This window comes from Pleurodeles waltl, chromosome 12 (assembly GCF_031143425.1).
Source record: "Pleurodeles waltl isolate 20211129_DDA chromosome 12, aPleWal1.hap1.20221129, whole genome shotgun sequence".
Taxonomy (NCBI): domain Eukaryota; kingdom Metazoa; phylum Chordata; class Amphibia; order Caudata; family Salamandridae; genus Pleurodeles; species Pleurodeles waltl.
In genome coordinates, this window is record NC_090451.1 from 662764715 (window position 1) to 662791230 (window position 26516).

A 26516-nucleotide genomic window follows, 5' to 3' on the forward strand; every position below is an offset into this window, starting at 1 on the left:
GAACCACTTATGGTGCTTCTGCCCGCTGGCAATATGAAATACAGCTGCAATCGTCTTGACATTTTGGTGTAACTGACCTGTTAAGTCTTCTACAAACCACCAGACCATCAGACTCATGGGCAAGCACATGATGGCAAGACAATATTAGACACAATCACAAGCTGCTACTGCTACTGAAGGAATAGCAAGTGAAAACTCAAGACCCGAGATTCACTGCTAAAGAAACAGCAGTGCTTTCGGGCTGGCTATGCTGAATCCTGGTGTCAATACAAGAGTCGAGGGTGACATTTTCATCAAAGATCGACATGATAGTACTAGATGTGACCTTAATTTGAGCAGACCAGCATAAGATCCGAGATAGACTTGGGGAGACCGCATGATCACTAGGGGAACTTAAAGCAGTTGTGAATGAAGCCAAGAAGGAAATACTAGACAGGCTGATATGCATTTATGCCGAGATGTGTTGCAGGCTGACCTCCTGCATTGTAATATTAATCATGTACTGAAAGATGGGCCTACAAGCATAATAAGAGGTGGTGATTTAATCTGTTATAGATGTCAACCATGAAATGTTACAGACACCATTAGCTTCCATGGCAGGCACTGAATATACTGTGGGCTTTGACAAATGTTGGAATGTTAGGACGTATGAGATGTGTGGACGGTACAGCATCCTGACCAAAGAAGATACTCCTTTTAATAACCCACAGCACCCAGTGTATACCTGCACCGAAACACGTAACACTGTAGGCTGTGTTCACGTCAGAGAAATTGCAAGACAGCATATGATAATAGTCCCCTTGACCTAACTATCAGCTTCGAATGATACCATTGTGACAGCTATAGGTGGGATTTCTGACTTTTTGTGGTGAAGTAGGAAACACAATAGATCATTACTTACAACAAAATGCACGGGTGTTGCTTTGACCATAAGGCATTCAAGACGAGTTCTTTTAACAGGAGATAAGGCTGGGGCTTTGCTCGCCTCAATGACAGTGGAGGAGTAGCTGAAACCTGAACTGACATCAGTGAGAACTCTAAGGGTGAAAGTAGTGCATGCCCAATTAGAGATCAATTACATCTTTCCAGATTACTATAATCTTTACACTCTGCCGACCCCACCCAAATGCTACCCTGATATCTGACTACATGGAACTGACAGGTTTCTGAGGCTACCGAAGGACTGGACACACTCTCTCTACTCTTGGTGCTAACAGGGAAATATGGAAACTGTAAGTTCTCATTAAACACACTGAGGCTTTCACTTCCAAAGAGAAATGTAGGTGTGCACTACTACAAACGTTCTAATATCTCAGCTCAGATGCAACATGTTGCTAAATGGGCTCACAACGCTTAACACTTAAGGCAAAATATCTCAGTGCAGAAGCACACTTGGACAACTTTTGGGGCATAACACTAGTTCACTGCCAGTAGATCAGCCCATTCCGAAATTAGTTGCCAGACTGATAGTGCTTCGTCTGATACCTCATATTAACACGCATTTGCAATGCAATGGGTCTTGCGTTTGCCTGTGTATGAGCTATTAGCGCTGTAAATCCTAACTTGACTTTTCTTGCATAGAAACTGAAAATGAAAAGTAAAACAGTTGGAATAAGCAAGCCGATTCAAAGCACCACGGCCACCATGAGCACGAGCCCACAGGAGAGATACAAGGAGGAAAAAGATGTTTGCTCACAGTCAAACATATTGGCAATCGTGCAATTATCCATGTAACAGGGTCAATGGCCAAGGCGGTAAGGTAAAGAATTTACCAATGATGACAATGCATTTTTGAAAAGGCAAGCCCATGAATGAGTGATAGTGATCGGCGTGTGGCGGGTGTGGTTAAAAGCCCACAGATAGATTACAACAAGCCAGAGCACTTGCGTGCTTGACCTAAAAAGAGTGAATAAGTGCCCCAGAGCCACCTCCTACACTGCTTAATAAAGTTGTATACTCCAAAGTTATCCACAGGCATACCCCTCAGAGCAGTTATCTGTAGACATTGGGGGATTTTTATTCCTCAGCAGCCTTTTGATTGTTAAAGAGCAATCAGGTGGAACATGGTATTCCTCTGGGCCAATTCCTAATGTACACTACACTGACAAGTAGGATTCGGAAACTATGGGGCCCTGGTGGCATAGAGCAGCCAAAGATCAAGGTGATGCGAACCCTCCAGAAAAGGAATGCCAGGCTCAGACTGATATCAATACTGTACAGTGAGCTGGGAACTACTACTGACAGGAAAATGCAAACGATGTGAAGAAGATGTGAGAAGGGAACTTAGCGGTGCAGATGGGGAAAAAATGACCCAGGTATCTCGAGTTTCTAGAAACAGTAAATTTGAACAAATACCATTTCACTACCTCTACTGTACATCCCTCACCACAACTGGACTGTGAATAGATGAAGGAGCCAAGAACCAATCCGAGGTGGCTGGGCCGCAAGACACAAGAAGTGACATGAGCGGAAGAGTCCTGCAGTCATGTATTGAGGCCGGGTTAACATGAAGTGCACATTGCACGAAGAGGAAGGAGGACAGCTGTTGGAGGAGAGTTGGTGCAGGATGACTAAAGGAGGTGAATGTAAGAAAGTGCAAGAAGCCCTCATGGATTACGAAGGAAAGAAGCAGAAATTCTGAGGTACTGGAGACCTGAGGTTTACGGGGGACAATGACCAAGAAGGTGGGCCAGTGCTAACAGCCAGGGGCTACTCCTGACATACCACATCGACCAAGCTGCCCACTGGAGAAAGTCAGCTGGTGCTCGGATGCCACAGTTCTTGAAGCAAATCATGGCTGGTAGAAAGCTATACGGGAATGGTGGGTTGGCCAATGGACTAGTTGATGATTGGGGAGGTGTGTGGAAACGATGGTGAAAGGGAAATACCATCGCTCATTAAAACCCACATAGTTGTGAGCAATGCTGCCTAAGATATTTTGTTACTTGAAGGACACTTTGGGCACAAGGAGGAGGTCAGGCATGCAAGCGGGCACTCCTGAGGTGATGGCTCAAAAACATCACTGATTTAATCCCATACGGAGTACACACGTCTTTCTAACTCCTAATGGGCATCCCAAGTCATCATCTGAGGGTGGTCACTGGAAGGCAAAAGACCTAAGGTAATGTTCGGAATTCATGTACCAAAAGAAGCAACAGAGCTCAGTTAAAAAGAGAGACTGTTATTTTTAGCCTCAAAAAGGGAATGTGAATGATATAAGTTTTGATTTAATGAAGCCCTTTGTAATCTCTGTTTTTATGAAAAGAATAAAAATAATCGTGTTTGGGGACAAAACTTGAACATCAAGGTTATTGACTGGGACACAGACTATAGAGAGTATTTGCAACACTGTATAGAGATCTCCCCAGATGTCATGAATCTGATGTTGGCTTGTTCCATATGATATGGGAATTTACCAAATTGTCTGAATTCTAGGAGAGGGTTATATCCCAGACTGATGTGGTGCCTACATGCCCACCCCAAACACCTCCCCACTCGAGGCATGCATGTTGGGATCACTGCCATAATCACAGTATAAGAAGTATAAAAGTACATTTGCAGACTTAGCATTGTTGCCGGCAAAACACAGGAGTGGACTGGAAGTTGCAAAGCGCACCGTCAGTGATGGCTCGGAGGGAAGAAGTGGTAAAATGGGTCTAAGCTGAGATAGCGCCCCTACATACAATAATTTCTAAAATGCACAATCACAGCTCTGTGGGAGAGTGGGTGATAGCCCTACAAGTATTCATGAAGAAGTCAGACAATATGCCTCCCCATTTGATGCTTTCCTAGAATTGTACAGACAGGACCACATCTGCCCTGTGAATGATGTTGGTGGCATAGTACACTGTTCGTATGGTACTCAGTGTATTAACAAATAAGTAACAATACTGTACTGGAATATACATATATATGTTTTTGAATAGTAGAGATAAGGAGAGGTGGACGTAGAGAGCGAGAAAGCATGAGGGGGGCGCAGAGGGCAAGCAGCAAGTCAATGTGACAACTAAAAAAAAAAGCAAAAAGCAAAGTGAAGGCACTGTTACATAAGCGAAAAATAGAAATACAGGGAGAGCAGGGATGGTCAAATAAAATGATCTATTTCAGTGCAGTTACTAAACCAGAAGTAGATCATCTTGTAGGAAAGGCCCCGTGTTTCCTCTAACAGTTGAGGGCCTCAGTCAAATCAAATGTCAAGCACTGAAACCTTTCCATTTGCCACATAGCCGAGTCTGCCTCAGTGGTAACTAGACCATGCCTGAAGTGAGAGGGTTTCCCCTGGATTTGCAATTAGAGACCCTCACATCCCACTTACCAGCACTCCAGAGCAGCAAGGCTTACAGATGCTAACATACCTGTCTTCGTTGGTATCGCACATGTCTCCCACCAAATCACTATCAGCATCTGTCTGGAGAAAAGAGGCGAGAGTCAGGGAGTTTCTGAGAACCAGATGCTGCAGGGGAGCACGCAATGCCATGTAAAAGGTAGATGCAGATATGCAGCGGCTCTAGTTGCTCCCACACTAGGGCTGACTAGGAAAGTGCTGTACAGAATTGGCAGTAAGATTCTTCATGGGGTACTCGAGTCTGCCTCATAATAGTTAGTTAGAAACAAACAAGCCACATCCATATATTCTTAAGAAGCATTTAATTCTGAGATTATCCAGTTACCAACCGGAGTCTGGGAGGCAGGGCCTTTTAATGTTCTGACTCAGTGGATTTCAAATCTGCTTCTCATGCCTAGGTGTCAGATAGGTAACCATTCAGCCTTTCAAAAGGTCCTTAGGCATCATCGTTTCTGTTAGTTGGCATCTTTTATTTTCTTATCTCAGACAGGGCTGTATATTTGACTTGTGGAATTTCTTTAGTCCTAGCGTCAAGATGTCTCTGGCTGAACTCTGCGCAGACAAGAAAGCCACTTTATCACTTACTCACCAATTTTCCATATATGGAAACTTGGGTACCGAGAGACTGAATGATTTGCTAAGAATCATACATTTTTTCCCTTAAATGCAGCAGCCAGAATTAAACCTAGGGTTGCCTGCTTTCTCAGCCGACCATTAGGCCGGTGGGCTGCATTGAGCTTTATGTAGAGAAGACTGATTCATCCCCATCTGGAGGGGAAATATGGGAGTTTAATCCTGTAATCACAAAACCCAGCCATTGCAAACGAGGATTAACAGGAATCAACTGACTGTCACGAGGGGGTATTGTTGCTTCTGGGTGGACTCCTCCTAGAGCATATGTGGGTCAACAGGTGCCACACACTCAAAGGTGGATCAATAGCATGATTAAGGATCAAAATCGTTCCGCTTACACTGATTTTTACAGATAAATGTAGACAAAACAATCTATTTCCCTGTCTGTATTCATATTTAAATATGGATAAAATGCAAATTCGTTTTTTTGTGTTCTAAATTTGACAGTTAGGACTGTCAGACCAATACTTGAGTGGACTGACAGGAAATGGAGTGAAAAAAGGGGAACAACCTTTCTAATAAGGCTTAAACAGCTGCAGAAGTTCACAAGGTTGATACTAATAATATGTGCTTCATACAACTGTATTCGTCTATCATCTATCAATTTTCATTTAATTGAAACCTGTCAGGCCTTCAAGTATGAGTGTGTATCTGTTGGCTAAAAACTTTGGAAATGCCCAGTTTAATCTTCGTTTTTTCTGCAAAACCAAAAATATATGTGGATAAGCACAAATAAAAATGGCCAAAATGTAATATGGCTAAATACAGAGAACGATGTAAAGAAATAAATGCCATAAAACCAGGAGCCTGAATAATGACGGGCTCCTTTCTAAAAAAGTGACTTGCACCTGTACTCAAGAATGAGTCTATTCTCACACGCTCTGTGACACCCGCAAGACATCTTGCTCAGGTGCAGCGACGTTTACATAAACATATGTTTGGAACCCCTCTCTGAACGTTACGCAGCTCGCTCGACACCTCCAGTAGACAAATCCTGCAACTCGCACCGATGCTAGTTCTCTGACGAATGTGCACTACCAACACAATGTGGATAGGAGGGCTTTGAGGGCTCTTGGGAATGATACAGTGCTGTATAAATTCCACAATATAATAAATAGTCAGCACCCGCTCTACATTGTGGCTTCAATGTGTAATGGGTTTATTATTTCTGTCTGTTAGTTGACTATCTTTCTAAAACTTTCCTAAAGACCTCCATCCAAATTCTACTCTTAAAATGATATCACACAGCAGGTGCGACATCCTGAGGCTGCTATTGAGAAGCCCCTTCTTAGTTGGGAACTACTGTGTCTGGGAGCCTTAAAACACTGGCATCCACAAAACATGGTTTTGAATCGTGTCTTATCACTTGGTAAAGATATGTGATCCTTGACAGGTCCTTTTATTAATTTCCTGTTTCTCAGTTCCAAATTCTGCCAATAATTTTAGATATTTAGAAATGTTCTTAAGATAGGTATGGTGCACAACATATACAATTGGATATTTTCAATTAAGTTTTATGTGCGATGTAATCTAAACTTAGCAGAGACAATATTGTCTATTGCAGCCTGCAGGCAAAGGTACATAAATGTGACTTTTAATTTTCAGAAGTTTATGGTTAAGCCAAATGAGACTAGGTTCAGAGGCTATCTATCGATAACACGGAGAATATTGTAAAACATTTTATTGCAGAGCTGTATGAGCGGATACTTCCGTCAAATCACTCTCTCTGTGATATGAAGGTATATTCAAACAACCGCCACAACAACCACAGTCGGCTAGACTTGGTATGGTCCTGGCTGATTTGCGAAAAGATCGAACAGCTACAACTTGATCAGTGACATTAAGCGACTTGTCTTAATGTAACATTGGCTGAGGACCTGCAGAGAGAGTGCATGTTCTTCAATATATATAGAAAGCTCTCAGTGGCTTCTCAGTGGAAATCAATTGTTGGGGTCTTGGAGGCATCAGATATATACCATGCTTCAGAATACCTGGGAGTAAGCCACAAAACACACTGCATGAGGGAAGAGAGCAGATTGGTCCTGCTGCAACAATGACATCCAATAACAAGTCACTACACATCGTAATGAGTGTGAGAGAGGAGAAGACAGACCCTGGAGCAGTATCCAGTGACTGCATACTCTTGATCTGAGTCTTTGAGGCTGAGTGCAGGCATGCATTGGTGGAGCAGAGGCCCATAGCGGCCTCGCGACCTTTGGCAAGACATGAGACTTTCTTTGCAGGAGTATATACCAGTGGCACCCAGTGGTTAGTCAGAGTAGAGTAAAGGGTTAAGGGGAGGGGAGCATAAGGGCTCCATTTCACAGTGGCACCAAGTGATCAGTAATAATTTTGGATGAGTTTTGGAACTGAGGGAGCAGGGAGATCTCAGGCAGAGGTAGCATTTCATAATCACTCAAGCCAGTGCTTAATTTGTGCAGGTATGTACTGGTGATCGGCACTGGAAGTATTTCTAAACACAAGCATGTATTTATGAGAGTCCTCCACAAGATGGGGCTCCGAGTCTATTTTATTAGCGGAGCACAAATAGAGCCTTTAACTATTTAATATGTATATTTTTTTAATAAATGATAAAACTAGCACTTCCAGGCCATCCCTACAATTGAGGTCACCGGAAACATGTCAAAATGTCAGACTTGTTTGCAATTGTTAGTAGGTAAAGCGGACACTGGCATAGGCAGCTTTGGACTCCTGTGAAATACCTTGAGTCCTGGAACGTACTTTTTATTTTTTTACAAGTATAACACTGTCTCAATCCATTCTGCTCTCTCACCTGTGTCGGGTTGCTGGCTTCGGGACAGCTGTCGCAGGCATCACCCACTCCGTCAAAATCACGATCCGTCTGCAGAGGGTTTGGCACCTTCGGGCAGTTGTCTAATACATTGGGGATACCTACATGAAAAGATAATTGGGTCAATATATTCTGAGCCACTTGCAGGCAACACGTCTTGAGGTTCTATGATGCATAGTTTCATCCAAACTAAGTTGTAAAATGATCTCCTATTGGCAATCAGAAGGGCCTCAAAGTGTTGTCACAATGTGTAACTTTCTGTAGGCACTGTAGCCTTCTAAAGCAGCTCGAAGAATCACCTATATTTCATCAAAGGAGAACTTCTGCTCCCTTTTCTTCTTTCTTCTCTCCCTTAATTTATTTCATTCTTCTCTCTGTCCATCTCCCCATCTCCTAGTTTTACTTTGCTGGTTGCTTTACAATAAGTACATCATATTGCTTACAACACAATATATGACATCATTGCACTATGTTGTTCTGTTTTCTAATCATATGGGTATTAATGTCGGGCCACATATCAAAATGTAAACTGGAAAGACCATTGTAAATGTAAAGCGCAAGTTTACAATTACCATATCTTTGTAAAGTGCTCCCACATTAGCCTGATGTTATTCGCACTTCAAAAAATCCGGAATACTTATAAATGGATAAACATTATGAGACACTGCTAGCCTCTTGCCTTTATTTTGGTGCAGGTAGAACGTGCCAGACGCTGTCACTAGTGGGCTTCAAAGACTCAGACCGTCCGCAGTCAATTCCTGCACTCTGCGGAGTGTGCGGGCCTGGGTATAACTTACCACCGCCTGCAGAGCTGGACTGAAACCAGGAGCACCCCGGAAAACTGGGGGAAACCAGCCCAATATTTCACCAAACATGCTCAACCAAATGCTGGGGGTGAATTTCCTACAGTGTAAACTTTGAAAATAAACAGCGAAGTGCTGCTTCGTTTTTTCAGAGCTTCTGCTTGTAACCAAGAAGATTCCATCTGTGCAGCTTTACAATGGCCTACATTGTAGGAACCCCGATGAATCTCCCACCTCCCCCGTCACAGTTTTACTAGAGCCTCCTGGAATGGTGGTGCATTCAGCTACAACCCAACTCAACAAGCGAACAGCGGTGACATCCTTTCTGGGATGCGTTTCGACCAACAACCAAGTGGGGCCAGTGTTTGATGATCAATGAGCCAAAAGGGCTCTGCAGTGTATAGGCTTAAGTGCAGCCGAGAGGTTTATTTTACCACGAGGACATCTAAGAGTTACGCCCACAGAGTTAATCCACACTTATTTTACAGCTCAAGAAACATTTTTAGATCTGCATGGTCTGAACACTCCTGCCATCTAGTGTCTAGTTTCAGAATCTTATTCGGAACTGCGAGAAATATCTATTCATCAACGGAGAAGGGCCGGTCTGTCATGCAACCCAGATGGGCATGGAAACAAGCCCATGGTTCTCACTGGTTTGTCATCATCCTCACATCTTTGGGTAAATCCCTTATGAACATAGAACAACTATTTTTTTCGTACCACCTTTACCCCCTTGCCTTGGTTAGGTGGGTGACATGCCAGTACTCGAAGGACACGAAGTTGCAAAACCATTATTGCATGTTAAGTAATTTGGTGTAGAAAGTGATACCCATCCAAGGAGATGTCCAATAGTAAAAGTATCCTGTCCTCTCTGAACATACTTCTCTACTTTCTTTGCGAACAGGGACTGGGGCAAACAACCGTACCAAATCAGACCAAATCAGCAGCACGTTAAAAAGTTGTTTTATAGCATCATTGGACGCACTGCTGTGCGCTTACACATTTCAGCTGGGGGGACGCTTCCGAAGAGTTTTCGAAATCAGTTGCTGCACCTCTTGTGCCTTTGTTTGGATTTCATACATAGAGGATTGGGCTATGTAGCAGAAAAATGAAATGTGTGCTACTATCTACTGAATCAGGCTTTCTCAGCTACTGCTATTCCAATGCGACAACCAAGAATCTAGCATTTCTGTTATCTGAAGATACATATTCGCCTTTCTTTGTAAGAACATCACTTTCTAAATCATTCTGAAGACCTGGGGAGCGGGATATCTTGGCCTGTCCTCCACCTTCAATGGAGGGCCTTCTCCAATGAGAAGGGACCCGGCCTGCGCACGCCAACTGGGATCACCACATAGCATACTCATTGGAGCTCCGCTACTGTGTGCACGACTGTTGATTGGTGATGTAATGATTGCTATGCACAATTTTGTTATTGTCCACTGACGCACCATGCTGTAAATACCAATAAAGAAATATTTAACAAAATAAAGAAGCAAAGTCCACACAAATTACCCACCTTTTAAACTTTCGATGGTCATTCTTTCACTTTGCATGAGACTGATACTAGGGTCCACATTACGAGTAGTCTGGTAATTTAGGCGATGTTGTTGCACCTGAGTTAGAATTTATTAGGTACGATAACATCCAATTAAGAGTTTTGGTGGACTAACATACATATTTTTGTACTTTGACATGTTGATATTAGTTACAAAACTCATTATTGCAATATATTTAGTAAAGAATGGTTTCTTACTTGTAATCCTAGTTATCTCTCAGGGGATCTCCATTGCTAATCATAAGCACTGAATAGTCCTGCCCATGTGTGGGGATCCCGGAGCAGTTCTTTTAAAGTCACAGCCACTTTGCCTTACTTTGTAAAGGCCAGAAGACATACGTGACACAAATGTTGGATTTTGCAGCCTTAAAACGTGCTATAGTGCCAATCTTAATGAACTACTTTAAAATTTAGAAAAAAAAGTGTCAAACCTTTAAACGTCACTTAAGTAAGAATGAAAAGTGACCTATTAAAAATGTCTGTAAGAAATGCTTTTTACTTCTTTTTAATGTACGAGATAGTTGAATATATAGCAGTGTAGTTGTGTAGGTTGCAGGAATTGACACAATGGAATAGGACAGTTTACTCCGTTCTTCTTTCCAGGTACTGCTGACAAGATCCTGGAGCCGAGCTCTGCCTTTTTAAGGTTTTTCATCAAAGTTTTTCCTCTACAGCTTTTCGAAAGTTGATTCACTTGATGGCCTTTATGGTACAGAGCATTTTTTTAAAGATATTTTCCTGACTGGAAATCTGAAAAAAATATTGGCGTCTTCCTGCTCTCAAAACACACGCAAGTCAATTACATTTATAGAAATCTGATAAATACCAAACACAAAAACATGACATCAACTCGCCCCAGCAGCGAGACTTTAAATTAAATTTGATCCAGATGTATTTGTCTAAGCGTCCATTTGGTTTCCAGCAGTAACAACCTGACAGGTCTGGGAAGCAAACCGGCGTATTTCGATTTTAATATCAATCTGGTTAAATAGATAAACTACTGGGCCCGTGCAGCACTAAACCAGATCGGTCCAGGCCGGCAGAACGTACAGTATCACTTGACCAACAAAATATGTAAAATATCGAGCTGCACCGCCGGACCCGCAAATACATTTGCTGCACCCTCTTGACTGTGAATGATGGTAGTATCTGTCAGTTTCGAAAAGTAAGTCTTCACCTTCTTTCTGAATTGCGGGAAGGCTCATATTGGTGAGTATGCTTTTCCATACCCTGGGAACATAGATGGCTGTATTTTAAATATTTCTTCCACTTTTACGTAGATAGTCTGGCAATGAGCTAGCTTTTGGTGTGGTTGTATGTTTGTACAATTAGATTATTTGCCATTTCTGAGGATTTTGTAGGTGGTGCAGGTAGCCTTCAAGATGATGTAAGCCTGGAAGAGGAAACAATGTAATTTCTACAGTGCTCACGGAACGTGGTAGAGTTTCTTCCGGCTACTTGTTAAACATGCTCACGTGTGGGTGATGTCTTTGAGAGGTGCCAGTGAGGTGTTGTGTAAACTATCAAATATAGCAGTGTTTCCCAACCTGTGGTCCGTGGACCCCCAGGGGTCTGTGACACATCCCCAGGGGGCTTGGTCCCGGAGGAAGCCACTTGTCCAGCTGGGGCCTCTGACAAACACACGTGGCCGTTTAAAAAAATATTTATTACTTCCTTTGTGCAGCTGTTTTAAAAGCACTGCAGAGTTCCTTGTACATGCAGCAGCTTTTGGGCAAAAATAAAAGCATCAAGATAACTCTAGTGATGAATGTACCTGCCGGAGAGAGAGATGGGAGTTTTGTCTAGTGGCAGTTTTGACTCAAAGGTAGCGCAGATGTTAATATGCCTGCTGCAAAGAACAAATATCATACAAAGAACAGTATTTTATGTACATAGCACAGTGGGTTACTGCTTTTTTCACAGAGGATCTTTTGTTACTGCGCAGTTCATAAGTTACAATCGTAATCTACCACAGTGAGCTATGAAATGTCATTAAAGAGCTGCATGCAAACTGCATGGCACAAATTAGAATTTTTTTTTTCCCCAGTCTTTCGTTTTCCTTATGCTTCTAAAAACGGTTTGCTTGTTTAGTAGTACATTCTTATTAATAAAGTCAATACTAACCACTGTCTGGTGTTCTGAATCATGAGTTTGTGCTTCTCTAGACCAAGCACACTCGTAATTTAAAAAAAGAGGGTCTTTTAACAGTGAGCAGCAGTGAAGTGTGTGTGTGTGTGTGTGTTTTGTTTGTTTTAACCAAGAGGGGCTGGAGGCACAAACATTGTCAACAGTAATAGACATTCTCACACTAGCTTGTAAGGATGCTCCTAGGTCCAAATGTAATTTTTAAAAATCCTCTCACTTTGAAGTCAGAGAAAGAAAAAGTAAAGAGGCGTCCTCAGGAAACATTGTCTGACATTTGACTAGTCTTTGAATGCACAGCAAATGTGACAAGATAACAAGATTTACAGGCCTGTTTACAGAAACAGTGCTCAGAGCGAGTGAAAACATGAGCGCTCGTGCGAAGTGCTCAAAACAAAGAAAAAAGTACTTCCTAAAATGGGAGCAGTGGATTGATATTAGCAATTGGGCCCTGCTCTCAGGAAGGACTAAACACATCAACAGGCATGACATATGCATGCCATGGTCAAACGGGGAGAAAGAATATGAGAGCGACGATAGAGCCAGCAAATGGGAAGCCTATAGGTGGGCTGAAGCCCACATATTGAATAAAATAGTCTATTTGAGAAAGCGCCTGCACTGTGTAGCAGGGACCTAAAGATTGCCACCCTCAAATGAGGATAGGTCTCTTATTGAAAGAGTTAGGTAAACTTTAATAACATCTCTCTGGTCTTTGACTATGAACCTAAGCCCTGTTCTGTGGACCGTCTTCGGAAGGATCTGTGAGAAGGACACACAAATTACATCTTCACTGACTCTACCTCTTTTTTACCCAATAAAATGTAGTATGTTCCTTGATAATCATCTTTTTATTTGAATGTGGATTCCGGGGTTTTGAGTACAAGGCTCTGGTTGTAGGTAATCCAGGTCTGTGAGCTATGAGGGTAAAATTTCTAAGCAGGCCACATTGTACAAGAAGCTTACCATCTCCATCAATGTCATTGTCGCAAGTGTCTCCTTCCCCGTTACTGTCCGTGTCCTTCTGGTCATTGTTGGGGACATTTGGGCAGTTATCACAGGCATCACCAAAGGAGTCAGTGTCTGAGTTTTGCTGGTCTTTATTAGGGACGAGCCTGCAGTTGTCCTGTGGAGGTGGCGATATACAGGGTCTTTATCAGGACAGGACAAAAATGGGACAAATACATTAACAATGGCTACCTGAATCTCATTCCTTAACCTTTAAAAAAATCACCCGCACATTCTAATTCAGGGGGAAATGATTCTTTGCTCTAAAAATAAGGATTCCAAATTTTGCAGCAATTACCGAACTCAAATGTGCCCATTTCACATTGTGCAATGAAAAACCTAGTGGAATGTAAATGGATAACACTGCTTGAAATCAAGAAAACTAAATACAAATCAGGTGTGCAAACTGATTATGCAGGTTACGACTTATTCCAATTAGGAAAACTACAAATGGTGCACTAATTTTGTGCAATAAATTATTAATGCATCAGCTTTAAAAGCTTTACAAGGTGAACACAGGCCACTAAGGATTGAAGCCCAGTTGGAAATAGCCTCAAAATGGGTGATTTATCTACATTATCATATGAATTCAGAAACGATCATTTTTTTTAACATTCAGGATTTTGGTTGACCTTGCCAATCAAGGGCCACTGCAAATTTCAATTGGCATAGTTCCGGTTAATCCTTGATAATTCTGATTGTGATTTAGAGAGGTTTTAAATTTCTAATTTTTAACTTTAGGAATTGGAATCATTTAATGTGTCTTGCATTAGTTTGAAACACTGATCCATTCAACAAAAACATGTCGTTCAAGAGACATGCAATGATCACCGATGTCTTCTGCATCAGATGGTATCCAAAGCCAGACCCCAACATATTGCACCTACTCACACTGGAAGCCACCACAACGATTAGCACAACTTCCTGCAACTGAGTTCTTCCAACTCAGCGCACCAGTGGGACCCAATTTCTCTGGCTGTTAATGACCCATATGATAATGGGATGATCATGTTAGTCAAGGGCAAGCACCTCAACGTTCTTTATGCCATCGCCATCTGCATCTTCGTCACACTGGTCTCCAATGCCATCATTGTCTGCATCTTCTTGTCCAGAATTTGGAGTGAAGCGGCAGTTGTCCTGAAATGAGAAAACAGATTCATAATAACCGCTGGCAATCAATGAAAGTTGCACACAAACAGTGTTGTTACATACCTTTTTGCAGTGCTTATTGTTATCAATGCAGGGCATTGGTTCATCTGGGTATCCATCAATGTCGGTGTCATGTCCACACCCGTATCCATTGCCAGCCCAGCCTACGTTGCACTACACAATAAAGAAAAAAAAGACAAAGAAAATGGATAGGTATAACCTGTGGCCTTAGATCTAGAGTTCCTCTACGCCTTAGGAACAAGCAGAGTTTGCGAAAACTCACAACTGTAATTTCCAATAGACATTACTAGAATTCCATCATACCAGCCACTGATGAACAAGATAATTACCATTCATATCACTATTTCTGGTTGATACTCTATCTGCATTCGTCTCACCAGGTGAATATCCCATGGCAGGCGCCACACTGGATCCGGAAATTTCAAAGTAGTGCTCCTGCACGCCAGCAGGTGACAACGTGTGATTCTGCGTCAATACCATTCCAGAAGTGAGAAAGGGAGCCACGTATAAGTGGCACCCGCAGGTGCTTATGTTGTTTTCTTTCAGGAAATCTTCTGCGCCCTCAGACGTGGAGCCCTCAGCACACTGTACAAACTGGACTGCAGATTCCTAGATTGGCATCCTTTGAGATGTAAGAGACCGTACCACAGATCAGGAAGGTGGGAGGACAGTGAGGAATCTGCCATTAGATAGAGTATCCCCAAGAGTATCACCAAACAAAAGTAACTCTAAAGGTTACTTCTAACTGCAGATTTCTCACCTTGTGAATAGATACCAACAAATCTCAAAAAGTGGTGGTTTGTGGAATGGCTCAGACAAAAAAAACATACAGGACACAGAGGGCAAAATGCCCATCTCAATAAACCACAATAAATCTCTATAAAGCACCACTGCTGCTTTGTTAAAACTTGCACTGATGCCACATAGAAGTTTGACAGATATCATAAACATGTACTCCGCATGTCAACTCAGTGGTAGCAGCATTGGCTCTGGTGGAGTGAGACTGTAGGCCTTCGAGACTTCTCTTAACCAAAGCATTGCAGATCTTAATGCAGAAGACATCCCATCAAGTGATGATCTGTTTCTGCACTGTCTTCCCCTTGTTTGCTCCACAGAAGCCCAAAAAGGCCCAATCATTCACTTGATGTTCTCTGGTACCAACAATTTAAACGATGAGTGGTCTCTTGAGGTGCAATCGATGTAGTCTCTCTTCTTTCAAGGGATAAGGCAGAGCAAGGAAGGTCAGAAGACTAATGGTTTGTCGGACATGAAAAGGTGTTATCACCTTCAGTAGGAATGCAGTTGGAGTCCTTCATACTAGTTTGTCCAGGAAAACTGTGGTATAAAGAGGATCAAACAAGAGGGCTTGAAGTTCACTCACCTGGGGTGCAGATGTTATCACCACTAAGACCACCATTCTTACGGTGAGTAGGAGCAACGAACAACTGTGCATAGCGTATCAGGGGCACACAGGCTTGGTCATGTTTCCTCATGTGGGGGTATTTTGTGACCAAATTAGGCACTCAGAAGGAGGCTTATAGGATACCTAACCATTCCCAGATATGGTGGTTATGGGACAGGGTACATGATGGCCCACGAGATACTGAGACTATATTTTGAGCGATCGATTTGAGTATTATTACTTTCCTGCTGCCGAATACAGAGAATCCAGAGTCTTTAAGGAAGCATGATGCAACCATTGACTAGGCTATAAAAGGGTACTAGTGACATACTCGTTTGGACCATATCAACAGGTTGTTCAACCACATCTATTTTCCTGACCCACAAGGGGATTCCACCGCAGCAGAGGCAGGGCTACTTTAGTTAGGACATAGCACAAAGGTGACCGATTAGTGGGTTATTTAATATATAATAAATGATATTTCCTAGGCTTTCAAAATCCATTAAGATATGTTGGACCTCAATGCACATACTTACATTCGAGACATTAGACATAGTTAGCGATTAGGAGAATGCACCTAGTCAGGTATACTGTGTTTTGAGGTCTCCTAGTCAAGAATATGTAATCATTCTTTTCAGTGTATGACTCCCGGTGTGATCCCTCACTATAGTGACTGATGTTGTAGAACCCAGGAGACAACAGCGTAAGCATGAGTGCTCCATGATCACGCATTTTTTTGCATGGATTGAATAATTATCTAATAGAAGAGTATTACATGAGTGACACGTTGCATTTTTAATAGTGACTCGCCTTACATTGCTTTGCAATAAATAGACCAGTTGGATGCACTTGGTTGTGATGTTTTATATTTGCTGTCTTTTATCCTTCAGGAACAATTTGAAAGCCAGGAATAAGTGAGACTTACTCTTACCTCGTTACATGACTGTAGCATGCTGCACGGACGATATGGTTTTTTTGTTCTACACCCTGACGGAGACCCAGGATGGACCCTTCTGCTAGAAGAGGATTGCTCTAGGGAGGTATCCTTACAAGCGGCCAAAACATGTTGGCACTATCTAAAGCTGTGGTGTTGTGAGCTATTGCCACTCGAGTACACCCACTATTTACAGTAGAACCTTTTCTTGTTTTAACTCTACTCTGTTTAACCTACTAATAAAGGAGATTGTCCTGGGATTACAGAGGCTGTTTTATCTTTAGAAATCCTGGACCCCTATGTTGACAAGAACCACTTTATTTTGAGCTCCTTTCCTCTGTTGGGTTAAGGTTGAGACCACCGGGTTGGCACTGTCCTAACTCGATGGGGCGGACAGGCTGATGATGAAGCATACCACAATTATGTGGGTGAGAGACTTTTCCATCCATAAACCCCTGGGTGTTCAGAAAGACTTTTATATCCGGCCCTTATAGCCAGATATAGGGAATTTGCCGTTGGGGTATTGAGTCTCTTTGGGCTACCCTACATCTTTGTGACGTGGGTATAGTGAATGGAGACTTCAGGGGAGGGATCTGGTCCACTACCTCTCTTCTGTGATGTTATAACCTTTAAATGTGGCCAGAGCAAGGTCTTGCTGGACCAAGAACAAAGCAAACCACAACACATCCAACGGTTTGGCTACAAGGGGTCTAACTGCCAGGTACAGCACCATTGCACAAACCTATCCCAGTGCCCTTCATATGTAGGATTTGTGGAAGGGCACAGGGGTGCTAGGATAATATCAATGATCTCAGAAGGGAGATCAAAATAACTCAACTACTGCAGATCAGTCTGAAAGCATGGAGATGCAGATTGTGCTGGCTCTGCGCAAGGCCCTGCCCTGCTGCTGCAAAAGGAGGTCCTCCCGCAGAGGACGCCTGATCGAGTGCTGATGCTCAGGCCCAGATTCTCTGGAGACCACACTCTCCTGCCTCATTCTGGTGTCCCTAGGATGACTTGGGTTGGCTATTCCTCCTGCCAGCTGGGCTACCACCAGGAATATCCCCTAATGATTCAGCCACCTTCAGAGGTGCACAGCCTGCTGGCACAAGACCCTAGACCCTACCCTGCACTGGTTGTTGCAGTACCACATGGTGGAGGTGTTGTCGCCAACCCAGTAGCGAAGTGTCTGTCATCACTAAGTGGGGAAGGGTCAGGGGCGTGCCTCTGGTCAAATTGTGGTCAAGCAGTTACAACTGCAGATCATTTGCAGTCTTATGACACCTGGGTGCAATCCGATATGTTCCCTTGGTGCTGGGCCCACTGAGACTTCAGGCCCCACTGCAACTCTCTCACGTGCCATCTGGTATGATCGATGAACTGGATGCAGGAAGCTAATACACTTAGAAGCTTCAGTCACCTCACGGAGATTCAGAGCAAAGGATGTAACACCAAGATCACAGCCTGAATGTCTGGCATTTGCTGGTCGAGCAAAAAAGCTTCCTGATGGCAGCTGCAAAAGAAGTAGCTTCTTTTGTTGCTGGTCCAGGGAGAGAAGCCAGCCCAGTGTCAGGTGATGTGTCCGGCCCACAGCCTCCTGTAAATCCATGTACCAACTATCTTTGTCATAAGGTGGGGCAAATTTGTCCTCTTGCCAATCACTGTAATGTCTATAAGGCTGGCTCTGATCAGAGTTCAAGCCAAAAAGCCGATGTAGAGTGTGTGTGTGTGTGTGTGGCTACGCAGTAGTGGAATCGAGTCTGGTGGGTTCAATGCAGGCTGCAGCATATCAAGATCTGAACATGGCAGATTACTAGATCGAACCAAAGCTGGCTCTGAGTCTGACAACACAATAGGTTGTGGGTCCCCCTGCAACACTGGTGGCATCTGTACTAGCATTGATGTTTGAGGTGCCAACATAAATTGTGGTGCTAGGTTCTATGCCTGCAAAGAAGCCACAGGGGGCCTGCAACATTGAAGCCGGCTCCGAATGGAGCCGACGGTGTTGCAGGTGTGCGACGGGTGCAGTTGCACCCGTCGCGCTTTTCACTGTCTGCTATGCAGACAGTGAAAAGCAGGCTGGGGCCCTGTTAGGGGACCACTGCACTGCCCATGCCAGGGGCATGGGCGGTGCAGGGGCCCCCAGGGGCCCCAGGACACCCGTTCCCGCCAGCCTCTTCCTGGCGGTGAAAACCGCCAGAAACAGGCTGGCGGGAAGGGGGTCAGAATCCCTAAGGCAGCGCTGCTTGCAGCGCTGCCCTGGAGGATTCTCCCAGCCAGGGGAAATCCGGCGGGAAACCGCCAGACCCGGCTGGGCGACCGCGGCTGTACCGCCGCGGTCGGAATGACAAATGAAGCACCGCCAGCCTGTTGGCGGTGCTTCCGTCATTCGCGACCCTGGCGGTCTATGACCGCCAGGGTCGGAATGAGGGCCTAAATGTCTCAATTCCTCCAAGAAATCCGCTCAGATATCGGCTCCTTCAAGATGGATCTTAAGAGCTGTATCAAGGACATCGGGAGGGCTGTAACAGAGTTAGGAGAGTGGATGAACAACCTGGCGTGCACAGTGGATGTCAGGTCGGAAGACCAGAAGATGCTGTGGAGAGGAGTAGCAACTTTGGATGAACAGCACAAACGTCAAGCTAAACAGGAGGACCTTGAACATCGCAGCTGATGCAACAACATCTACATTTGAGGAATTCCAAAGAGGGGTCGAAGGGTCCCAACATCATGGCGTTCATAGACACTCTCCTCCAATCAATCAAGGGCAATGCTGATGCGCCTCCCGCTTATCCTAGACCGGGCGCACTGAGTGGCTTCCAAGATGGGCTACCCCATCGCAGACCCTGACATCCTAACACGAGTACACTACTTCACAAAAAAGGAATTGATCCCCCAGGCAGCACAAAAGAAATCTGACCTGGTTTTTCAAGGGTGCACAATACAGCTTTATCAGGACCTCTCCCCCACCAAGTGGCGAAAGAGGAACTTCAAACCAATCAGACAAACTGCAGGAGTGGACATCAAATATTAGTGGGGACACACATTTGCATTGTTTTTTTGAGTGGGGGGGTAAACGGTGCATGTTGGGATCCCCTGCAGATGCACAAAAACATTTGGACATTGCCCCAGCAGGCTGAGATGAACCCTCCTCCCCGGCCTCTTCTAGAGCTAATCTAAAGCCTGCCTGGACCACTGTTAAACATTGGAGCTCTGCCATATTCCCATATGAGTCAGTGACATTGGAAACAAAGAAAGACATTACTCAATGCCTACGTAATATGGATGCAACCACATCACCGAATCCTTCTGCCTGAGGAAAATGGGGACGGCTAGACAGTGAGCTCCTGTGCCACTTGCTTATTTGGCCAAAATCCCGGAGAGGCTCGCCTGAGACTTTTATGCTACACCTGGCTTCTTACCTGGTGATCTCCCCCAAGCAATCTGGTTCCCGAGAGGGTGACTCCTCCAACGAGTTGCAGACACTACGGTACCAATGTAAGTGGGTGCCAGACGCAAACGTTGGACCAGGTTGGTCCACAGTTGTTATTGAGGTTTTTTTTTTACTTTTTTTTTTTTTTTTTCAGGTCTAGTGGCTTTGCCGTGAACTATGGTGGGCAAGAGCAATCAACCTGACATATTGTCTTACCCACACACTTCTACAAGTGGGATTTATCACTACTAAAGCTCATAGGCCTATGTATGCCACAAAATTGCTAATTCACACCATGGCATCCTTAATTGGCGGTATCAAAGTTTGTCCCTCAATATATGTGATCGGGGATTTCCGGTCTGTGGCCCGGATGTGCTTTTCCTACAGGAGACCCATCTCCCAAGCGGTTGACAGACATATAATGTCCCAACCTAAATACCCAATACGTAGCTGGGCATACACTGATACTAAAATGTTAGGAGTGGGAATACTTTGCAAACCGGCCCTGGGTCCCAACATTACTAAAGTAACACAGGACAGGGAGGGGCACTTTCGAACACTGCATTTGCTACGAGGGAAACCGACTCACTATGCTTAAGGTATATGCCCCGAACACAGCACATGATGCCAACATCTGCTGCACTTTCCAGGAACAGCTTCAGGGAGTTGAGGGAAACATCATAGTTGGAGGGGACTTCAATCTGGTCTGGGACCCACACTTGGACCGACAGTCCAAACCATACGAGGGTGCTGGAGCCATGTCTGCACAATGTAAACAAGAGATCATGGCCTTAGGCCTAACCAATGCGTAGCACTACATACCCTTGGCTTCTTGGAATTATTCCTTTTATTCTCATGTCCACTCCACCTATTCTAGATTAGATTATGCTTTTATAACACATGCTCTTCTGCATACCCCCTATCTGCCGTGATAGCTAACATTTCTCTATCAGATCATGCCTTCATTGAGATGCAAAGGTCCCGAGTCGCACCCTCCAAGGTGGGGCCAACTCACTGATGCCTCCCGCCACAGCTCCTTCGTGACCCCGTCAATGTAGATGAAATCCGTAAAGGTATCACTTACTATTTTGCCCATAACGCTGAGCTGGAGCTCTCTCAGCATACACTCTCGGATGGGTTCAAGGCTACCATACGGGGTGTAATCTCTTCAACTGCCATAGTGTGGGGACAGGAGTCCCAGCTGGTGGACTCCGGCTTAACCACAGAAATAAAGTCTCTAGAGCTAAAGGAAAAGGCAAGCCCCACCCTCCGGAGTAAGAAACAGCTTGCCGTAATGCAAAGCCAGTTGCAAGACAACAGGACGAATAGGGCTGAACGGTCCCTCTTGGCGCTCAAGCAACAGTATTATGAGGGGGTCACAAGGTGGGTACACTTCTGGCCAGTCGACTATATTAGGCGCATGCCAGGGCTCACATCGCTAAACTATGGAGATCAGAAGGGGGTTGAGTGATTTCAGAACATAAGCGACAAATTCCATGCCCACTATCAGGCTCTCTATGACCAGGAGGATGTTCACCAAACGTTATTTGATTCCCACCTTGCAGCAAGCGACTGGACCCCACTCCAGTCAGGTCATGCAAAATACCTAGATGCCCCAATTACGCTAGATGAAATCTGTCTTGTGCTGAGGGCTCTGCTACTTGGTAAGACTCCGGGTCCGGATGGCATCTGAGTCAACTTCTATAGGCTCTTCCTGCCTGAACTGTGAAAACACTTGGCCAGGCTATTTAACTCCTTCACACATACTACGTGCCTTACTCCTTTCATGGCAGCTGCGGAAATGTCTTTAATCCCTAAACCAGCTAACGACCCAACACTTTGCTCTTCCTATCACCCCCTTAAACTCTATACTAAAATCTTGTCCATTAGGCTTGACCTTTATCTCCCGAGCCTTATAGATCCTGACCAGGTGAGATTTATTCGGACCCGCCAGGGTGCAGATAATATGCTCAGGGTGGCACATCTGGTGGAAAAGGTACACCACTATCAGATCCCAGCTTGCCTTTTCTCTCTAGATGCGGAGAAGGCATTTGATATTGTGTACTGGGATTTTCTACACTGTGCTGATTAAAATCGGACTGGGCCCTACTATGATCGCTAGGATTATGGCTTCCTATGTGGTACGTCTGGGTCAACGGCCGCACTACAAACCACATCTCTCTCTGGAGGGCACCAGACACGGTTGTCTGCTGTTGCCACTCCTATTTGGCCTGGCAGTTGAACCGCTGTCCATTACTATTTGCCGCACTGAGGCAATAGAGGGTATCCCTTTTGGAGGGCAGACACATAAGGTAAATTTTTTTGCAGACGACATGCATCTTGCTCTGACGCATCATTCCAACTCACTCCTGGCAGAGGTGTCTTGTTTTAACGCCTTTTAACGCCTTTGCAGCAACCTCAGACTTAGGGTGAACATGTCCAAGTTCAGGATCCTTAACCTGATGAACTCAAAGCCCAATTTACCTGAGTTGAATATTTTACCTCGAGACCTTTACCTCTTACAGACTCTCCCTACTCCGATCCCTCAAGAAAAAAATCATACATTCATCTGGACTGGGAAGCAGCCCCAGCTCTCCTCTGCCCTCTTGATGCAACCTCGCGACAGGGGCAGGTTGGCCTGTCCCAATCTTTTGGAGTACTCCTGGGCAGCACACCCGTGATTGATTTCTACTTGGGTTGCGTATGAAAGTGAGTCATTGCTTCCATATGAATAGGGCAGTGGCATGTAAACCTTTATGGGACCTGGCGTGGATTCCGAAGCATGCTCAGCCTCGCTGTGCCTATGCCTCCACTACGACCAAGACAGTCCTGGACATCTGGGATAAACTGGCCCTAACTAAGAGACTATTTTCCCTTCACCTAACACACTGATTTCCTGTAACCCAGATTTTGCCCCTGCCCTGTCCCCACACACCTTCCATGCCTGGACAGACAGTGACTGCAGGACATTACATGACCACTTCTTGGGACCTACCGTAAAATTATTTGACCAATGTAAAGTAGAGTACGATCTCCTCAAGTCTGTTCAAGCGCATTACCTACAGCTGCAGCATTGGACGCTTCACCGCTCAGTTTACCGTGAGGTCATTCATCCATACATCCCTTTCGAGACCCTGGTTAGGTCCTACGATAGTTCAAAAGGGCTTATGCCTAATACATACCGCACACTCCAGCATTCACAACATGCACACCTACCAAACACTCTTGAACAAGGACGCCCCTTAGGGAATTACACCCAAGCAGTGGGATACCCTGTGGTGTGAATTTCCTAAAACATCCTCTAGCGTCTCTATGAGGGAAAAAGTTGACAGGCTCATGTTCTAATGGTACCACATACCCTCCCGCATATTGGCTATCTACCCTGGTGCGTCAGCTCTCTGCTGGAGATGCGGACTGGAGAGAGGTGATTTTACACACATCTGATGCGTCTGCACTTCCATCAACACCATTTACAAATAAGCGTTAAGTCATATAAAAGCTATAGTGGGATATGCTCTTCCTGCCAACTGCCGTACAGTAATTTTGGGACTACAACCCTTTAACCTTGCAGGCATGACACACGCTGGATGGGTTCTCATTAGCTACATACTACTGGCAGCTATGCAACTTTTTGCATTAACTTGGAAACAAACTGCGCCACCCTCACTGGCACAATGCCTTACCTGCCTGTGGCATGTGATGGCAATGGAACAACTGTCCCACAAGCTGGCCAGTACAGACACTAAATTCCAACAAATATGGCGGCCCTTGCTTAGCTACCTCTCACACAGAGTTCAAATGCTTCAAAACACCAAAGCGGGACGCATTGGATCTATTTCTCTGATCTCATGTATATTTGATCCTCTCTCTCTCCTAAGTATATCCCCTTTGCTTAAGATGCCCGTAAGGTTGTAATATATCATAGACGGATCTCCACCAATACATCATGCCAACAACTTTTACTCGACCAATGTTACCTTGATTTGTGTTCTGTATTTTGTTTGTTTGGTTTCCCTTTGGAATCATTTTCCTTCATTTTCCCCCTTGCCCCTTTTTTCCACACAGTGTCCACTTGATTTGCTGTATAACCCACTGGACAGTTGTAGATGCTCACTTATCCTACACTCCTTTGCAACATTTGCCTCACTAGTGTGTTAATGATTGTACAACATTGTCCCAGTTGCATTACCGATGTGTTCATCACACTTTGTGAGCACAGTCTTTCATGTATTCTTTGCAAATTTCAATAAAGAGATTTAAACCAAAAAAAAGCTGCATTGGTCAGTCTGGCCTCCTCATACCAAGGGACATCACCAATACCCAGTTATCCCCTTCTTGATCATGAACAATCCCAAGAAGGAAAAACACAGTGAGGCACCACAAAAGCACTGACCAGATATTGTGCCAGTCAGGCAAGTACCTTCTCAGCACCATGTTCACTTCAAATATGTGCTGACTTAAGCAGATGTTAAAAATTATGCAGTTCTAAAATTGGAAACCTAACTGTGGGAGAAGGGCAACACTCTTCCAAAATTAGTAGAAGAGACCCTCTCTTCCCAGCTCATGAGGATAGCATTTCAATAGCACTCATCACTTACCGAACAGCTCACATCGCCGTTCCTCTCAAATACGCAGTGCGCATTCACGTCACAAGGGTTGAAGTCTGATGTGCTGCACGACTTCTTGGGCAGGCAGCCTACAGTTTGGTTGCCAACAAACCCGATTTTACACGGGCCACATTTGTAGGAGCCCTGAAGGAGAAGAATATGTGCATTAGGTTTGTTTTTGTACTTGTGAAAGAAAGATTGTTTGACTCACACAGGCCTGTTTAATTAGGAAGTAGATGTGCTTAAGATTATATTCCGGTGAGGAAGAAAAGTCAGCTCAGCACAGAGAGGAAGAAGCAATGGGCAAAGGCAGAACCATTTGGTAGCTCCTTTGCATTGAGGCGCATGGAGTAGCATAGGGTGATTATGCACAATTAGAGGTCTTAGGTCAGAACAAGGTTATTGAAGAACTGTAGTTACTGAGATGGCTATGGCAGAAGTAAGTGCAAAGACCCTTAGATGCTTGACCCGGGGGTAAAAACACAAGTTGGGATAACAGGTCAAATTGTCTGTGGGTGGCATCAAAACCCTGTGACAGTGCAACATAGTAGATCACCTGAAAGCAAGAGCATAGTTATCTATTTGTAGTAGCATCGGCCCCGAGAACAGAGGTTCGGTTTGTAAGGGTGATAGTAGTGCTTTTTGAGAAGAAATACAGACACATTATCGCACAAAAACTGAGGGCAGCAGAATAGTCCTCTGAGGACAGTAGCAAAGAAGAGAAGTATAGGTTTCAAAGCTTAGTAGTACAGCCCCCCCCCCACACAAACAGTGCTATTTACTACTAGGAACACCAGAATACCTCACAAAGGCTTGTAGTACAGGGCCCTGCAGCCAGTTAAATAGGCCCACGAAGGCACAGGCACCCAGGACAGTAGAACTGGTCTCGAATGTAGGTGATAGAACCCTCTTTGGGCAGTATTATTGGTACGTAAAAGATTAATACAGGGCTTTGTGAGAAGTAGTGAATGCCTCTCAAATACGTAGACTATACCTCCAAAGGAAGTAGTGCAGGACCTTTAGGAAAGTGTGTGTTGCTGGGTTAGTAATAACGGTCTCCTTCACAACACTAATAGAAGTTCAAGTGCAGTGTCACTATCAGGGCATGTAGTGCATGTCCCACACTGAGCTAGTAAAGGCCCAAGTGAGGTAGTACAGGTCCCTCATTACGTCAGTGGATGCCCCAGTGTTGTGTCATAATATGGGGAAGTAGTATAGGGCCCTTATTGCAAGAGTCCAAGCCCAAGTGCAGTGTGTCAGGAGCTGGGTGAAAAGAGCAGGCCCTTTACAGCACTAGTACAGGCCAAAGTGAATTAGTATAGGACCCTTGCTGTATTAGTAGAGACCAAAGTGCAGTGTCAGAACTTGGGGAAGATTAAATGTCCCATATTAAACTAGTGCTGGCCTAAGTGCAGTGTCGGGCTGGAGAAACACTGCATGCTGTGTTGTTGATGCAGACCATACTCATCACTGTGTTGTGGCTGACCATATTCAACCACATTGGTGTCAATTAGTTGATACCAGTAGTAGAGATTGCAGTGGTGCTTCCTGGTATCCTTGGTACTGTCCTTACTACTTCTGATTCCAAGGGTCGGCAAGACAATAGCAGAAAGTAAGGCATTCCCTATGGTCACAATTTACTTTATTTAGGTTCCGCTATGTACTATTCCCC

At 44.4% G+C, this 26516-nt stretch overlaps 1 protein-coding gene across 3 annotated transcripts in view; it reads right to left on the minus strand.

Moving 5' to 3' along the window:
• Window positions 1–26516, minus strand: part of THBS3 (thrombospondin 3) — a 246044-nt gene that overhangs the window by 58183 nt on the left and 161345 nt on the right. For all 3 annotated transcript variants that reach the window (XM_069218423.1, XM_069218425.1, XM_069218424.1), the window contains 6 exons: window positions 24836–24988; window positions 14511–14621; window positions 14328–14435; window positions 13257–13416; window positions 7773–7891; window positions 4356–4408 (listed from right to left, as the gene is read on the minus strand). In XM_069218423.1, coding sequence (XP_069074524.1) covers window positions 4356–4408; window positions 7773–7891; window positions 13257–13416; window positions 14328–14435; window positions 14511–14621; window positions 24836–24988 — 704 coding nt within the window. The remainder of the gene's footprint in view (window positions 1–4355; window positions 4409–7772; window positions 7892–13256; window positions 13417–14327; window positions 14436–14510; window positions 14622–24835; window positions 24989–26516) is intronic.